General features: G+C 37.7%; 1 protein-coding gene across 1 annotated transcript in view; it reads left to right on the forward strand.

The window, feature by feature from the left end:
- The window catches only part of elp2 (elongator acetyltransferase complex subunit 2), a 35,166-nt gene extending 21,768 nt beyond the window's left edge, over positions 1–13,398 (forward strand). Inside the window, exons 16-22 of the mRNA XM_053491860.1 lie at positions 589–646; positions 1,642–1,714; positions 4,384–4,576; positions 8,000–8,121; positions 9,183–9,322; positions 10,334–10,447; positions 13,000–13,398. Of these exons, the coding sequence (XP_053347835.1) occupies positions 589–646; positions 1,642–1,714; positions 4,384–4,576; positions 8,000–8,121; positions 9,183–9,322; positions 10,334–10,447; positions 13,000–13,168 (869 nt within the window). The 3' untranslated portion in view covers positions 13,169–13,398. The remainder of the gene's footprint in view (positions 1–588; positions 647–1,641; positions 1,715–4,383; positions 4,577–7,999; positions 8,122–9,182; positions 9,323–10,333; positions 10,448–12,999) is intronic.
- Positions 13,399–18,639: the final 5,241 nt, after the last annotated feature.

Genomic DNA, 18,639 nt, shown 5'->3' on the forward strand with positions numbered 1-18,639 from the left:
AAGAAGGCTTATATAATTGCAGAGTTAAAATATTGATGACTCTGGGCTATGAGGAGCGCAATGAAGCAGACCTCGAGTTGTTAACAAAATAATGTGTCTGTCTCTCTCTTTTTCCTCTCTCTTTTTTTTCTCTTTCCCGCACGTGCTCACACACATATACACACACACTCACTCTTTCTGTCGCTCCTTCTGGAGATGCAAATAAGGGAGTAATTGGAGAAAAATCTCAAACCAGGGCCGAAAAAATGAAATATGGTGTGGTGAGTTGCTTTCAACTCCATTTGGAGTCAAATTGGGCACGTGTTGCTTTCACGCCCATGACTGAACGACGCAAGGCCTTTCTAAGACTTGCATTAGGGAAGGCAAAATTAATTTCCACTGTAATCTTAAAATTAACAGCTGTTGCAAATTGCACAGAAAGCTTTCATTGTTGAAAATAGCTTTGAGGATGTTGGGCGATGGCTTATTTAGATGCTAAATAGATGTGTGTCTGGTGAAAAATGCAAGGGAATACTGTCCATGTCTTGGAGTGTTTACTCATTTCTCACACTTTTCTTTTTTTTTTTTGTCTTTTTACCATTACAAAAGAACCCCCTCCTGAGGATCACCTTCTTCAGAACACGCTGTGGCCTGAGGTCCAGAAGCTGTGAGTCTCATTTATTCTCATTTGTGAGCTCTTTAGCAGAACTGACATGTCAGGAGCAGGTGGTAATAAGCTGCACGGCATTACTGATTCAACGTCAGCCTGCACAGCTCTAATAATGCAACGTAGAAGTCATTTAGAAAGCATGACTAGTGAGTCCAGACAGCAGTACCTTTTCTCTCTCTCTTTCTCTCTGTCTGCTTTGACATTAGGGAATATAAATCTGGTCCACTCTTAATAAGGCCTTCTGTTTTGCCCTCTATTTTTCTGTGTGAAAATAAATGCATTTTACCAAGTTATTAGCTTAATGCAGTTCCAAAAGTCACAAGTTTTACTCTTGTATCCCATAAGGCGGGTGTCCCAATGTAATTGCTATCATTTGTTACCTGAGCTTATTCTCTCGTTTTAGTTGTTTGGGTACATACAGTAGCAGTAGCTTAGCTTAGAGAAGGAATATGTATCATGTTGTGCTTTTGGACTCCTTACAGGGAGAACAGTTGCTTTTAATGCATTTTTCCTAAACAGTTATGTGAAATCCAATTTTCAGCCAATTACTACGCTCTTATCAACAAGGTATTTTTCCTCCACAGTACATTCATGAACAGTTTGTATATATAAATCATGTTTACTGAGGGATGGAATTAGGAGCCCTTTGTTCCCAGCTCATAACCTCTGTGGAGCATTTCGAGTTTGACTTTATCCCACTGGTAAATTGAAACACTCAGGCTATATACGGTTCCATGTAACATGCGCAATAGTTAGTAGCTTTAGGCTTCGTGTTTTCATTTTCCTGGGCTATTTACCCAGCCTGAAATGGCTGTGCAGCTGTCGTTATAGCCGGGGTGGCACGTGACTGTTTGCACACCCTCAAAGCCATTCTACGGCTCATAAATGAACTTCTAGCTTCAAATGCCATTCATGAAGCCGCCACCTCTGTCTAGTTCGTGGAAAATCCTCATTAACATTTACTACACATCTCTTCCTCTCTCTCTCTATAGGTATGGTCATGGTTTTGAGATGTTCTGTCTGGCGTCTGACTCTGCACGAACAGTGGTCGCATCAGCGTGTAAGGTACTGTAGTATCAAACTGCAGTCTTTAAGATTTATTTTGTGTAGACCGTCGTCCTCATTCAGGGTTATTCAGCTTGGATTCGGCTTTCGGCTTTTTTTCTCTATTACACCGCCGAATTGCTGAAAAACCTTATTAGCCATTTTTTTCCTATTGGTACAGTAAGTGGTTACATTGGCAGAAATGGGTGTAATAACATATAAAAGAGTAAACCAGTTAAGCCCAGTCGAAATGTTATACCCTTCTAACAATCTGTTCAATAGAATAGTGTTCCGTGAATGTACACGAAGGTGCCTATTTGTGGCTTAAAGTTGTCTTGTGAAGAACCAAGATTTATATTTCAAAATAATAATAATAATAATAGGGAGGGTTAGATGGGGTTTAGATGAGCAATATTTCAAGGCAGAATGGCGCTCCAGTCTATGTGAAGGCGTCCTTTTGCTGCCTGTGAAATCCAGGGTTTACGCGAGCTGTGTCAAGGTGATATTTTTTTTCCGTACATACATGGCATTCCAATACATGGCAGCAGTTGCAAGGTTGAAAAGTGCTTGTGTCATACAGACACTAGTGACACTAGAAATGCAATTTATACACAAGAGTAGGTGTTCTGGTTTAAACATCTTATTTGTGGCCAAAATGGCCAAATCATATCATTTTACCATGTTTTTGAAAACACTTCCAGCTAGCTGTTTTTTTTTTATAATTTTTTTTTATTTACTTTTTTTTTTTTTTTTTTAATTCAAGTCACACAGGTCAAGTGCAACCAGTGAAACTATGCAAACTGAAAATTTATAGTAGAATACCCATTAGTGATGCTAGTGGCCTGAAAGTAGGTTAATTTACAGTAGGGATATTTAAAAAAGTTTGACATGAATTACTCGCTCACACTCACTCATCTTCTATACCGCCTGCATTCAGGGTTGCGGGGACCTGGGGCCTACCCCAGGAGGCTTAGGGCATGAGGCGGGGTACACCCTGGACCGGGTGCTAATCCATCACAGGGCACACACACACATACACTCACACACTACGGGCAGTTTGGGAGCGCCAGTTAGCTTAATCTGCATGTCTTTGGACTCCGGGAGGAAACCGGAGTATCCGGAGGAAACCCACCAAGCACGGGGAGAACATGCAAACTCCATGCACACAGAGACAGGAATCGAGCCTGGCTGACATGATTTAAGATTTTTTTAAAACTAAACAGCAAACAGAATGACAATGCAGCTAGAGTTACTGCCTCAAGCTCCACTGTCGCACATTTAATTATGAGCCTGGGTTATTATCTGTGGGTCAGGGGTAGTTTAGTGGTTGAGGCATTGGACTACGGTTTGGAAGGTACCAGGTTAAAAACCTACAACTACCAAGTTGCCACTGTTGAGCCCTTGAACAAGGCGCTTAATCCTCAACGGCTCAGATGTATAATGAGATAAAAATGTCGTTTTGGATAAGGTCATCTGCCAAATGCCTAGACGCAGATGTAATGTGTGCAGCTTCTGTGCATTTTCTCATGTCAGTGATGGCTTCCTCTGGGGTCTTTGATTTCTAACCACCCCCCACCATGTGATGAACTGGTGTCCCATTTTAAGAGTGTTCCTGAATCTCCAGAATAGGCTCCATGTAAAAGCAAGTACTAAAAATGAAGCATTATGTGCATTAAAGGGAGAATTTGCTGATAAGGGAGGCGGTTAATGATGGGTGTGCTACGCTTTTAAGGTTTTTAATGTTACAAATTCTGTCACATATTGTCCTACATTTCCCTGTCAGCTGACACAACCCCAGCTGGTGGACATGCCATCTACATTTAGGTGCAGTAATGAGTTGCCTTTTTTAAATCTGCCACAGTGATACTAGCGCGGCTGTCAGTCACCGCATTGTGTATCACACACTGCGTTGTACTCTTATAGCACAGAAGGAGACAGTAATGTAGGATTGATGGCTCTTTAACTCTGTGACCATGCTGAATAGGGAATGACTTCTGAGCAGTAAGTGGATAAGGCTGCTGATTAGAAGTTCAAATCCAAGCACTACCCTCTTACCCCTTTTGGATTTATGTATGGGTATGTACAGTATATAACAGCCCACATTACTCTGAGATGTCTGAAAACAGCCACGTTTATGGTATAATTAGTGTTGGGCAGCGCTGTGGCCTCACACCTCCAGGGTCGAAGGTTCGATTCTCTGCTCAGCTCTATGTGCATGGGGGTTGCATTTTCTCGCTGTGCATGATGAGTTCTCTCACAATCTAAAGACAAGCAGGATAGGCTAATTGCCAAATTTGCCAGTGTGAGACCTTGTGTGCCCGGAGATGGATTGGCATCCCGTCCAGGGTGTATCACACCTTTTTGTGCCCCAAGTACTATGCGACCCTGTATAGGAAAGGCAGTATTTAGAAAGAGTGAGTTTTCTACTACTATATATTTAAAGCTAGCAGGTGTTTAAACAAAGCCATTTCCTTAAACATGTCCATGGCTTACTAAGAGTTTAGTGCAGCTTAGACTATAGTTAGAAATGTCTAAATCTTTCCTACATCAAGGGAGCATTTGATCATTTAATGACTTCACCTCCTTCCCTGTTACTTTTATGACTCTTTCAGTTGCTTGTCTTGTAAATGTGGAACAATCGTAAATGAGGAACGACTGAAACGTGTCTGTTTTTATTTTTTGTTATACAGGCATCTAAAGCAGAGCATGCTGCTATCCTGTTGTGGAGCACCACTACCTGGAAACAGCTACAAGCTCTTCCATGCCACAGTCTGACTGTCACTCAGATGGCATTCTCTTCAGACTCGCGCTTGCTCCTTGCTGTGTCCCGAGACCGCACCTGGTCATTGTGGAGACGTGAGGACAGCGGACCAGAGACATCAGGTAAAGAAGGTTCTTCTGTTTGACATTTCAGTCCATATACACCATGCATGTCAAATTCCATGGAAAATTGCATTCGATTTTTAAGTGCTTATACTAAATTATTTCCTGTGAGCCATGTGCAAATCTGTTATATATCTAAAACGAATCCTTAACAGGATTATATACAGGCCATTCCAGGAGTATTGACCCAATCCATGGACAATAAACAAAAATTTATATAGAAGAATATATTGCAAGCATTTAGATGTATGTTGTTTTGAAAAAAAAGGGGGGGGGGGATGTCATTATGTTAAGTTTTATGTCTCGTCTGTTTTGCAGAGTGGCAATAATTTTGGGATTGAGAATATGCTCACTACATGTAGGATAACGTAATTTCTCTTATGTTCTGAAACCTAAGTAGTGCACAACAGCAAGTAACTTTAAATTCAGTTCTACTAAAAATTGGTCTTAAATGTCTCTGTTAAAATTGAAAGCTCACAGCTGTGAGTGCCAACTCAGTACATGTTAAAAGATAATTCAGGGCTGCTTCCCAAACTCAAAGTAGTATGCTTAAGAAGTAATGACACAAGTGGTGTCCTGACATTCTATTTAGTATAAAGCATGGGATGTGTCCAACACATTAACTCTGAGGATATAATTATCTGCTGTGTTTTCTGATTTATTTATAATTTTTTTTAAAGAATAAATAAAAACCACATGTCAAAAAATAGTGCACAGCATTGTGACCTAATCTTACAGCATGGTGCTGAGTTGGCTCATGTCTCTGTATCAGAAATAGTTCTGTGCTAATTGTACTTTGATAATTGCAGACTATCATGCTGGCCAGATAAACAACAGTGTACAGAACAAACGAGCACGTCTTGTGTTCTGTATTTCATATTGTCTAGATACAGGAGTATAACCGATTTGAGTAATGATTAGAGATAAATCATGTTTCAATACTAAATTCTAATGCTTCAAGGTTTTATTTTTTATTATTATTATATTTTTTTACTAACTTTCACCACTGTCTTGCATTTCTGAGTGATTAACTCAAGAAAAAGAAAAACATTACACTTGAAAAATAAACACTGCAGTGCACCAGATACCAATATTTTTAATTATATACTATATTTTCAGTTTGTAAGTGAATGTATGAAATAAACAAAGTCTAACATAGTGTGTGTTTGGGTTACGGGAGAAATGAGTCGGCCTCGTCGGTTCAATTAATCAGTGATGGAAAATGTCTGTCCTGTAACACTTTCCAAATGGTGAATAATCCTATTTTCTGAAAACCCTTAACAAAAACGTTCACAGTACGATACAGTGGAAAACTTCTCTGAGACAAAATGGCCTCCTGGATTCCCCCCGCGATTTAAAGGCGCAGAGTCATTTCTCTGTGTGATTCATTTCCTTAGGCTCGATTACGGTTTTTGGCCACATGATGGCAGTGTGGGAAAAGGGGACCGATTTAGTCAATTGGATTGGGAAGCTTTACATTGTTTATTCGTGTTAAAAGCATACAAGACTCACTTTGTTGGATTTAAGAACAAATCTGACTTATGAACCTGCTCCCAAAACGGAACTTGTTTGTAAGTCAGGGACTACAGGGATTGCTGTGACCATGTCTTCAAGTCTAGACTTTGAACGAAACAGCTTATATTTCAAATTTTAGTTTTTTTTTTTTTTTTTGCTTTATCACACTAGTTAATTTTAGGTGGTCTTTGGCCACAGCAGACCATCTAATTAACACTTTAATAGGGTTTTTGGGCATTGGCTCTGAATTAGAACCCGGGCTTTTGCATGGCAGGTTAACAGCCTACCTATCTTGTGGGAACAAGTAATTATACCTTCTTTTAAATGTGTTCTAGGTTCAGACTTGAAATCTGTGGGGGTTAAGTTACATTTACAGACAGTTATTTTGCTTTGTGGATAGATAATTTGTTCCCATAAGACTTATTACCAAAGAATAAAAAGATCAGACTTTTTGGGTCTCTTGAAGAACAGACTGTTTTGCACAGATAAAAACTATTGAAAATGGGGTGACCACTACCAACCAACCAGGCGAGGGTAATTGCGTTCCTCCTATAATACGCATGATACCCACCAGCAGCATCTCTTTTTGAATTGCTGCTCATGCACTTTTTTATGGGAAGACGTAACACACTTAAATTATAGCGCTATTGACATGAAGTATGCCCCCCCCCAAACTCCAATTAACAGGGTGAATGCTTTTCTGTTGCGCCAATTTGAAGCCCATACGCCTTAAATTGACTGTCACAGAATCGGATATATCAAAGATGTCATGGCTGATCAAGCTGAACACCAGCTGATTCCAGTCACTGGACAATCGATTGGTGCATCTTGAGTAATACACCTGCTGTTGAACAAGTCACAAAGCTGATTCAATGATCTTTTTTTTTCTTTTAAGTCACAAAAAAAAAAACAGGGCAACATACTTTTGCTGTGTTCTTTTTAGCAAATTAATACATTACCTTATTTTCCAATTACAGTATTGTTATTTTCTACAAAAACATATCTGATTTTGATATTCAGGTCAATATTTATATAAAAATTCTCTCTAAAAGCTGCTCCACAGCCTCACAGTCTGCTTCGTCCCCTTTAAACGTCTCTGAATAAATCACCTCTGACAGTAGTTAAGCAGGCGAGCGTCCGCTTTCCCTCGCCTATTTGCCTGTGTGTCGGATGAAGCTTAAGACGGAGGGAGACCGCAGTCTGTTTTGGTTGAGGCTGGTATTACTCACAGCTTTCATAGCATGGATGGAAGGAGGATAACCTGCGTCAATGCTGATGAGGCACAGCCTCAGCATCAGCACTGGAGGAGGCTCCCTCAATCCCTCCATTCGTCTTAGTTCATCTCACTTTGTATTTCACGCTAATGAGTGAAGACTTTAAAATAGAAGGGCAGACAGTCGCTGCTGTCCCAGTTTTAAATCAGCTGTGTGTGTGTACAGTATATGCATGTGTGTGAGGATATGGCTTCCCCTCAGTTCCTTCCAGAGTTCAGTTAGTGTTGCCAAGCTGTGACGGCCTGGCTTTTTTTTTGTTTTTTTGCTCAGCACACGGACATAAAAAAAAAAAAAAAAAGCAAAAACAGCCTCTCAGCTAAATCAATGAGCTCATTAGCATACATACAGTGCTTTATATATGTGGTTATAGACACGGTCACAGCAAACAAGTGGCTCAAAGAATAAAATAGAGGTAGTCCCTGACTTACGAATGAGTTCTGTTTTAGAAGCATGTTTGTGAGTCAGATTTGTTCTTAAATCTGACAAAGTGAGTCTTATATGCCTTTGACACAAATATACACAACAAAGTCACCCAGAATTCATTTATAAAGGTGTGACTGATGGGAAAAGATGATATAGTTTTCAGCAAATAGATTATTATTATTTTTAAAAAATATATATACATATATTTCAGATCCAAAGTTCACGCTTTACACATGCACCAGTAAGGACTCAGCCGTGCACACGCGCATCATTTGGTCATGTGACTGGAGCCAGGACAATAAATACTTCGTTACAGCTAGTCGGGATAAGAAGGTGAGCTACAGTTTTATACAGAGATGCTAAGTGTATCGATTCTCTCAATATTGGCATAATGATGTCAATAAGCCTGTGAGATACAGGTGACGGATTTTCATTGGTTGGTGTTTTATCAACGTTCTGACCATACCTGATCTTTTAGTTTAGTAGTGTGGTGTAAGCATGAGATCTTCATATTCATATTGGGATCTGTTGCTCAGTAGGATTCAGTAGATCATCACTTTAAACCTGTTGTTGTTAACTTTAAAAAGTATCTAATAGGAGCTTCACTTCTACTTTCATCCTTCAAGAAATAACAAAATATAATACAATTATTAAGTGTAAGTAATTGTATAATTAGGGCTTATATTCTTTTATAACAAATAGAATTTTTGTTCAATGTTTTGGAATGACTGTTTTATTGGATATAATTAATAATAATAATAATAATAATAATAATACTGATAATTAATAATAATGAAATTTAAAATGATTATTACCTATTAATCTTAAATTTTTATTTTACTTCTAAAGTTGTCATTAAGTGACATTTGTCATAAAAAAAACTGAAACTTGATCATGTGATTTGAATCTATATAATGTAATTTTATTATAGTTAGTTTAGTATTTTTGAGTATTTCTTAAACACGTGTCCCTTCTGCAGGATTCTGCTAAATAAAATATTAAATAAATAAATAAAAAAATACCAACAAAACAGTAATTTCACAATGGTTTTAATTATTAATATAAAAAATTATTTTAAAGCTCTTGTGCACACAGTATAATTATATATATTTATTTCTCCCCTACATGTGTTCCTTTATTTAGGGATTTTTAATTTCATTTTTGTTAAATTATTGATATGATCAAATTAACAGAAGACAAACTTTGGTCGTTGAGCATCATAGCTTCATCTGTTTGTTCTTATATACATGGTAAGCCGATAGGTCTCCAGTATTCTGTATATGCACCAATAAAGTCTGTCTTTTTGCCCATTCAGGTCTATACTGTACCAGAGCTTTGTTTTGAAAGTGCATTGAAATGTGTCATTAATCTTACATGCTTGCTCGTGGTGGCAGGTTATAATGTGGGGTCACCATGGCTCGGGAGATCCGGTCGGCATGAATGAGAGTGCAGTTATTCCCTGTTCTTCTGCTCTGGATGTGGGCGATTCAGCCACTGCTGTGTCTATCTGCCCTTTCCTTCTGTCTGACCAAAGGTAAATCACTGCATTATCATCATGTGCTATTGTCATCATCTTAAAGACACTTAAAGACTTTCAGATCAGTAGTGGTGCACTTTTACTCTTACAAGTAACACCAAAGCAGATGTTCTGTCCCACTGTGCAACAAACACTGCAGGGTTTTAATGAACTGTTTATAAGGAATGCAGATATAAACACACCAGTATATATAGCCATAGTTTTAAGTTTTAATTATTATGATTTTCAAGCAAACAGTTATGATTACATTATTTAAGTATGATAGGCGTTCAAGTCAAACCAGGATTTGTGATGAACTTTTTGGTAAAGAGACAAAGTTGATTTACAACATTTACTATTGACTTCAAACACAGTACGGAGATGAGACTCTTAGCCTCCGGAACACATTTTAATGGTGAAAACGTTCTAAAGAAGGCTGTACGTAAATTAATTATGATTTCCACTGAAGCCCACTGCAGTTGTTCCCATGAACATTCAGATTGTGAAACGCTCTGAGGAAAAAGCAGCATAGTTTGTTTACCAAAGAGCTTTACAGAAAATTGGCTGGGAGTTATTGCTACCTTCCCCTGTACAGTATTGACCTCACTTTAAGCCATTTCCACATGGTTGAAAGGCCAGGGTTCAGACGTAAGGCAGATAGTCCAATCATGGTTTCGGCGTACTGAGAACTTTCTACCTTGATGGTGTCCAAGCACTAGTCAAACACTGGGATTTGTGCATTAGTGTAGCAGGGAATTATATAGAGAAATAAAGAGAATTTACTTATATTAGCTACTGTGTATATGCATTGTAAATAATTTGACATTACCCTGTTCTGATTCTATTACTGATTTTTTTTTTCCCTGTGTTGCTATGACATCTCGAAAAATTTGCTCAATGCATGACATTCAGCGTGCGTTAAAAGCACACTGCTAGCTCACTCTCAGTTCAAAAACAGTGTAAGCAGAATTCCAGTATTTTTTATGGTCTTTGCAGATTTTGCTCAGTATTTCATTCCTCTGTGTGTAGCTACCTTGTAGCGGTGGGTCTGGAGAGCGGACAAATCGTTCTGTATAAATGGAGACCAGCGGACGATGTGTCTTTAGGATCAGACTGGAGCAGGTGTGCCGAAACAGATGTCTCGTATCCTTTCTGTCGCACGGTGCCCAGAACGCAGAAAGGCTGAGGCCATGAAGTGACTAGCACTTTTTACACAATCTCCTTGATCCGAGAGCTTGTGTTTCCCTCAGATCGGGTAACAGTTCTGATTACAGTTGAACTCGTAACCTCGTTCTCACAGAGCCAAGTAGTTAAGACTGACCACCAGCAGTACTTACCTAACTGAGAATAGCATAGTGTTTTTAAACACTAAATTGTTTAAAAAAATTTTATAAATTGTTTAAATACCTTTTTCATTTACACACTGTCAATTCGCTAAGATTTCCTACCTCCTGCTGGTGGAGGTTGAGTTGACGGTAGAGGGCAGTTAGAGTGCAAATAAAAGGCTTCTGTCAGAGGGTTGTGGAGTTCGAATATGATGAATAGTTCGTCTGTATGGATTGTATGCAGATAATTTTTTGACTGCAGTGTAATAAACTGACTAGGGTTGCAAATTCCATACATTTTCATTAACCCATGGTTGAACACATTAACAACCATTAATCAATTAATCATTAATTATTTATTAGAACCAGATCCATATATTTCTCTCAATTTGTTTTATTTAAACAGTTCGTGCTGCACAATCCCGTATTTCCCTTACACTGCTTTATTTGTGGTATATTAAAAATTAATGCTATGTTGTTTATTGTATTAAAATGAAAAAAATCACACACAGATCACTGATTTGCTCAGCCTATCTCTTACACATACAAGGACACACACCCGTCTGTGAAAACGCCCTTTATGCACATTAGCAGCTCTCATGAAGTGCTTGCGAAAGCATGTGACAGTTCGTGTATCAAACTGAACGATCTGTTTGGCAATTTAAAAATGACAGTGAATGGTTGTGAAACACGTTCCTGACACTTTTTACTTACCTGAAAAAGATTTGGGTCTCTGTGATTCCTCTGATTCTATATTAAGTTATTACCACGTACCGCATGTAATGATCATGGCTAGTTAGCATAACTAAGCTAAAATTAGCATACAGCTGGGTTGTTGATGTTATACCTAGCTGCTTATCAGTACTAACAGCTTGTGCAAGTGCATAAGGTTAATGGTGATCCATTAACTCAAAGCTGATTGTTTTCTCCCTGAATGCAAACTGCAATGCAGTTTCAATAAATTATTCATGTGAGAGAAGCAACAGTAGTTTAAACAAACCAAATAGAACAAACAATAAGGCTGTGCCGATCATCTTTGACCTCATTTACAAAACGAGGCCACTAAAAATACAGTGTCCAAATGTGCACACCATATAAACTGCAAAAGCATCTTCTTGTGGTATGCATTTAAAAATATATATGTGAGCTACAGAGAATTAGATGCAAAACAAAAATCAGTTGATACATTTTTAATCAGTTAATGCCTTAATGGCAGTTAAGTGATTAACATTATACATTATAGTGTAAAGCGTGCCAGAAAACAGAGCTGTGATTTGGATATTTTTATTCAAAAGAAAATAACAAAAAAATTATTTAAAATATTCATTTTATTTGAGAATTATTTAACACTGCTTCTATTATATTATTCCTACTCACACTTGAAAAAGATGTTTCAATTTCCACTCTGTTTTCCCAAGTGATTGAAAGACCTTGGAGCCGTATTTGGTTTGCTCAAAAAGATGACCTCAGTTTTTTCTGCTCTGCTTAAACTTGTTGTGCAGGAGTGCCGGCCTATCAAGATTGCTATAGCACAGATGATTTATAACCCCTTGCTACAAGGAATACAGAAGAGACTTAAATGATAAAAAAATAAAATAAATCAGCAATCAGGCCCAATATACATAGAGTTCACCTGGCGGTAAAGCCAATTCGCTGAAGGGAAAAGGACATGGGAGGTAAAAGATGCTTTCTTTGTTTAACAACAAATGGACTACTATTATAAAGACGTGATTATGTGACCTTTGCCTTGCTGTTATTGTACTGTTGCTTGGTCAGATATGCCAGTTGTCTTCTCCATACACTAGTGTTTAGGTGGTCAAGTTCTGTTTTGTTTCTCTCTCTCTCTCTCTCTCTCTGCCTGGTAGAATACTTTTAAGTAGAAATATTTTATGTTTGTTTAGTAAGAAACCAAATCTGACAAATTCAATTTCACTTCAGACTCGAACAGGGTAATAGCTGAGAAAGCAGTCTTGAGCTCCAGTGTTGACGATGTGTGTTCTACAGCACTCTGTGTTTTCTCACTTGTCCCCTGGCTGTGAATTGCGTCTTAAACACTGGTCACAGCTCTTTCACTCCACTCATGTTTGGTGATAACAGGCTGCACCTGAGGGTAATGAGTTTTTCTTGCTCGAGTGACATTTTTACACATGTACAATAGAGAATTAAAATGGATTTGCAGAACACGTGTGTATGTGTGTGGTTGCATAAACATGTCTGTGTGTATGCAAGCAGAATAAGGGAGACAGAAGAAGACCATTCAGCTTAAAGTGAGCAAAAGGGCAGCGGGGTGAGTGTGATGGAGAGGAAATGTATGGGTTTTTGCGAATGTGTTTACCCCTCAGCTGCAGTTTTCCTTGACTGCTCTCGAAGACAAAGTCACACCCTGGTGGTGAAGAGACTGCGCTGGAGGCCCCGAGTCTGTCAGCAGGATGAGAGTGAAGGCTTGAACAAGCAGCACCAAAGCACCTCCGTTCAGTTAGCCAGCGCTGGAGCTGACCACACCGTCAAAATTTTCAACATCAACACACTGACTTTGTAGCGGTTTCTCGTCTAGCAGTCCACTCAGACCCTTCAACATCAGTCAGTAGTCATGCATCAGACCCAAAGCTGAAATGTGGGGTGCTTCTTAAGATATGGCACTAAATCAATACAGAAGATGAAATGTTTGTACTATAAAGCCAAAAGGTACAGTCTGTTGTGCTATACAGTGTATCTGCAAACTCATCTGATTTTTTTATTATAATAAAAATTGTTTTCTAACTGTCTACATCTTTTTCTTGCTCATCTGTTTTCCCGACCTGTGTCTGTTTTAAAAATCCGCTCTCTAACATAAAACAAATTATAGCTGAAATCAGGCTAAAAAAGTCATCATTACTCTCAGAGCCGTGATTGCTCGATCTTGTCATGTTTGATTTAGGAGTGTAAACGTTAGGTGAGTGAAATTTTTTATGTAAAGTTACCATTATGAAAATCTACTCAAGTACAGTAAAAGTAAAAAGTAGCTCATAAAAAATTTTACTCAGAGTAAAAGTTACTGAGTTACTGGTGGGATGGGGGATATTAGTAATCTTAAATTAGTTGTTTTTCATCTTGTGAATTTAGCATGTTTGTTCTCCACGCCCGTCAATCAATCAGTGCACTGGTTTCCGGGGTGCAATTTTTTTTCTTCCCCGTTGCATTATTTTTTATTGTTTTTTATTTTCATTCATTTATTTTTTACTCAGTAGTGAATATGATTTAAAATGAATTGAAGTCCAATACCTTCAACAAAACATACTTAAGTAAAAGAAAAATTAAAATACTACTTTAAAAAGTAGAAGTACACAGAACAACTACTTAATTACAGTAACACGAGTAAATGTAATTCATTACTTTCCACCTCTGGTTAATTTACAAACAAATGTTATATGGAAGGATAAATTAAATTATCAGAGTTATGTAAATCGACATGCTAGGCTATTTACAGGTCACTTTAAAACACAAAATATTTGTTGACATAAATAATAGATTAAATTCTAGTTAAACAATATAACCAATATATGAGGTGGTTTTGCTGTACTGTACAGACCATCAGCAGGGCTGTGATCTCTTTGACACTCAGTCTGTACTTTCCTACCTACGGTTGAAACACATACTGAAATATACTCAGCAAAAAAAGAAATGTCCTCTGACTTTCGACTGTTTTTACTTTCAGTAAACTTAATGTGTAAATATTTGGAGTCAACACCATAAGACATAAACTAAAAATGTTTCACAATGTGTCCCTGAATAAAGGGAGGCTCAAAATCAAAAGTACCAGTCAGTATCTGGTGTGGCCACCAGCTGCTTGAAGTACTGCAGTGCATCTCCTCCTCATGGACTGCCTATTGTGGACAGTCTGAGCACTGATGGAGGGATTGTGTGTTCCTGGTGTGACTCGGGCAGTTGTTGTGGCCATCCTGTACCTGTCACGCAGGTGTGATATTCGGATGTACCGATCCTGTGCAGGTGTTGTTACACGTGGTCTTTCACTGTAAGGATGATCAGCTGACCTTCCTGTCTCCCTGTAGCACTGTCTTAGGCGTCTTATAGTGCGGACATGGCGATTTATTGCCCTAGCCACATCAGCAGTCCTCATGCCTCCCTGCAGCATGCCTAATGCACGTTCACGCAGATGAGCAGGGACCCTGGGCATCTTTCTTTGGGTGTTTTTTACAGTCGGTAGACAAGTCTCTTTAGTGTCCTGCGTTTTACTTTCTGTAAGCTGTTAAGGTCTTAACGACCATTCCACAGGTGCATGTTAATTAATTGATTATGGTTAATTGAACATGCATGGAAAAATTGTTTAAGCCCTTTACAATGAAGATCTGTAAAGCTATTTTGATTTTTACAACATTATTGTTGAAATACACAGTCCTGAAAAAGGGACGTTTCTTTTTTTTGCTGAGTATGCATTATACATACACTCAGTACAGCAGCATTCCCTCTCATGTGATATTGCTTTTATACAACAGTTCTACAAATGCTGTTTATTTAACCAGTTATTTTGCTCTGCCAATACATATTCATCCTCACCTGGCAGAACTAACTGTCACTGACAGACCTGGCGACACACAGTGTAATTAACAGGAGAAGTTTCCGGCACCATGTCCCCAACAGGTGAGGATAAAGCATGGAGGTGGTGGACAGAAACTTACGGGAATTTACCTAATATTTTCACTTCTTCCTGTTCATCAGCTCACTTCAGAAATGTGGGGTTCAATACCAACAGTGTAAAACAGTTAGTGTGCTATATCGGGTGTACAATCCTTTGTTCCACACACCAAGTAGTTCCTTTGATTAGACGTTGGAGAGGGATTTGAGGATTCAACACGGCAATTCAGAAAGACTTAGAAGCAATTACTAAGGAGATAGTGTTGTTAAAGGTAATGTAAAGTTATCAGATGCATTTTCTTGACGAAAGTGCTTTTGTTAGAACACCTGTGATGTGAAGTGATGCATATAGTTAAACTTTCCAGTGCTGTTATGCTCTAAAAATGTCTCTCGTCAATCAGATTTTTCGCATCGTTTATGATTTGGCCACAAGTATATGGATGCATTCTTCAAACCTCTAAGTAGATTTCTACCCCTTTGTCTCTCCGGTTTATTCTTACCAGTTCCCACTCTTCCACTAGCTAGCTCCATCCTATGTGGGTTGGACAAGCAAGTGTGTCCTCTGAGATAACGTAAGCTTACCTCTGCATTTTTTCTCTTTAAATTGCTACTTGTGTCTCAGGCTGATGTAACACAGAGGAAACAGCTGTTTGCCCTGTTCTGCATGCATCATCTCACTGACGTGTACTGTATAATTGTCTGGTGTAGCTGTGATCGACAGGTTAGAGACAGTAAGAGCATCCCTCCTGTTTAGATGGTATTACCAAAAGTTCTGTCTTGACTCGCAGCTAGGTGTGAGGTATTATAAGGATTCATGCTTGCGATCTCTGGATGGCTTGGCAAGAGCTTTTATACAGTACCACTTGAATGCCGGTTACATGCTGTTGAAAGTTTCTTAGAGGAAGACTAGATTAGATGCCTCTTAACTGCTGTGTTAGAATGTTTGCGGCTCCTTTTTTATATATATTTTTATTTATAAACTGAAGTTCAAACTTATAAATCAGCTTGATGAATAAACTGTACCGAATAACCTGGGAACCTAGTTCCTCCTACTGTTTTTTTTATCCCAGGTTTTGTTTTAGGTTTCCCCAGTTAAAGGAAGTTCTGAGTGAAACTTGTTTAGGAAAGTAAAACCAGTGCACGTGTTACTGGTACTTCCAACAAGCCAGGCCTCCAGTGTAGCTCAGGAACTGATGTTTGTTCCATACAAGGCTTTGGGCCTCTGAGCCTTTAGTCTAGTGCTTAGATGCTAAATATTTGACGGCCTGATGAAGCAGACAGAGCATCTTTGACACAAAAACTCATTTTCTGTCCAGCCTGTTAGCCATGGGGCCCTCCCTCTGTCAATTATTTACCACCCGCAGTGTACTGAGAGGCTCTGTACTGATTCAACTCTTCATTTTTCCTGTGTGTGTGTATGCTCAGTATTTTATAAAAAAATAACTATATGCATTTTTATTATATTGATAATAGTAATATAATTAAAATACATGTATAATATAGTAAAAAGTAAACAGCTTGAACACCAGATGTTATAGTATTAATTATGAAGGCCAAGCGTGTCATGTTTCACAGGATCAAGGGTTTGAGACCCGCCGTTGGGTCTGCGGAATTTACGTGTTCCCCTGGGTTGGTAGGTTTTCTCCATGTGCTCTGTTTCTCCTCCCACAGAGACGGCAGGTGTGTGTGTTCCATGCAATAGGTTGGTTTATAGTGCTGCATACAGTATACCAGTACTGAAAACTAGTGGCTAATAGGGATCTGTCTTGAGGCAAAACGTTGAGAGCAGTAATATGCATGTAATTTGGGGAAAAAAAACATAAACTGACAAAGTTTCCTATATTTGTATATATATTTTTATTATATTCTTATTTCATATTTTATATTCTTTCTCAGAATATATATATTTTTTATATATATTTTTTATATATAAATAATTTTTGGTCATGTGCAGTCATACAAGCATTTCACTGCATATCATACCATGTATGATTGTGTACGTGACCAAAAAAAATGACATCATCATACTCCGAGTCCACTTGAATACCGTTTAACATTTCCCCTGGTAAAGCCTAATTAATCTAAACTCTCAGAAACGCAGGACACAGCATCAGTTAGGAAGCGTCTAAAAAGTGCAAGACCTGGGCCTGGGTCTAAGATTCTACCAAGATTAAAGTAATCTACTGTACTTCACAGCAAATCTAACTTATTGCAGCTTTAGAGTTCAGTATGGATACACATTTTAAATAAGTAATTACTTTTTATTGCAATATTGTTTCGCAAACAAACAAATAAAAATCAAACAAACTAATTGTATGATTCACACTATATTAGACTCTAGATTATGATTAGATTTATCAGATCTCATTAAAATGGTACAGTTTCTTACAAACTAATTAGGCTTCTGCTTTAACAAGTTTACCACCATCATTTTTCTAACCCATTTTATTTCATTACATTCAGTAGGTCTGGTGCCTCTGGCTCAGAAAGAGAAGCTGTTAGGAATTTTTGAAGCTCATGGCAGGTCCAAAAGAGAAATATGGTATCATGACAGTGCTATTTATTTATGTAAGAAAAATAGGAACAATAATAATAATGATGAGAATTATAAAAGTAAATATAAAATACTACACTCATTAATATAGTAACTTTTATGGCTGTACGATTGATAAAATTTATCTTCAACTACGGTTTTGACTAACAACAATTATGAAGATTATTTATGAATATGTTTTTTTATTATTTATTATATAGGATTATTTTTGCAGAGATGTTTTGCTTTTGTGTTAAAGATTCTACATATCTATTTTCATTACACTGGTGCACCTTGTCCCCGCATCATAAGCCCAAATTCATTCTTCGCAAGGTTATGAAATTCATTTTGGGGAAAAAAATTGTTATAAGAAAAATTATAATAATAAAGAAAATTATAATTATTTTAAGCATTGAGTTCTAGTTTTGTTTTTAAGTTTTTTTTTCTTATAATGAATAAATGCATGATGTTACTAGTCAATGTAAACAAATGTTAAATAACCCTGATCTCAATATTAACCAAAATTAATAGTCATTATATATTGATATTATAGATTCACTAAATCAGGAAAAAACAGCCTTGCATTGTTTTTTTTATTATTTTATTAATAAAAAAAAAACATTTTTTGCAATAATTTATTAAAAATGTTATGACTTCCATGCAGTTTAAGGGTACAAGAATATGAAATGAGCACATCCACTTCGATTCTTCAAGAGCTCTGGTGTGTGTGTACAGTATGTACAAACACACTGCTCAGGACAATTGTGGAGCACAGAATTTACTTGATATATATTTAAAAAAAAGAGAAAGAAAACAAAAAGGTCAGAGTTGTGAATCATTTTAAT

This window comes from Clarias gariepinus, chromosome 3 (genome assembly GCF_024256425.1).
Source record: "Clarias gariepinus isolate MV-2021 ecotype Netherlands chromosome 3, CGAR_prim_01v2, whole genome shotgun sequence".
Lineage (NCBI taxonomy): Eukaryota > Metazoa > Chordata > Actinopteri > Siluriformes > Clariidae > Clarias > Clarias gariepinus.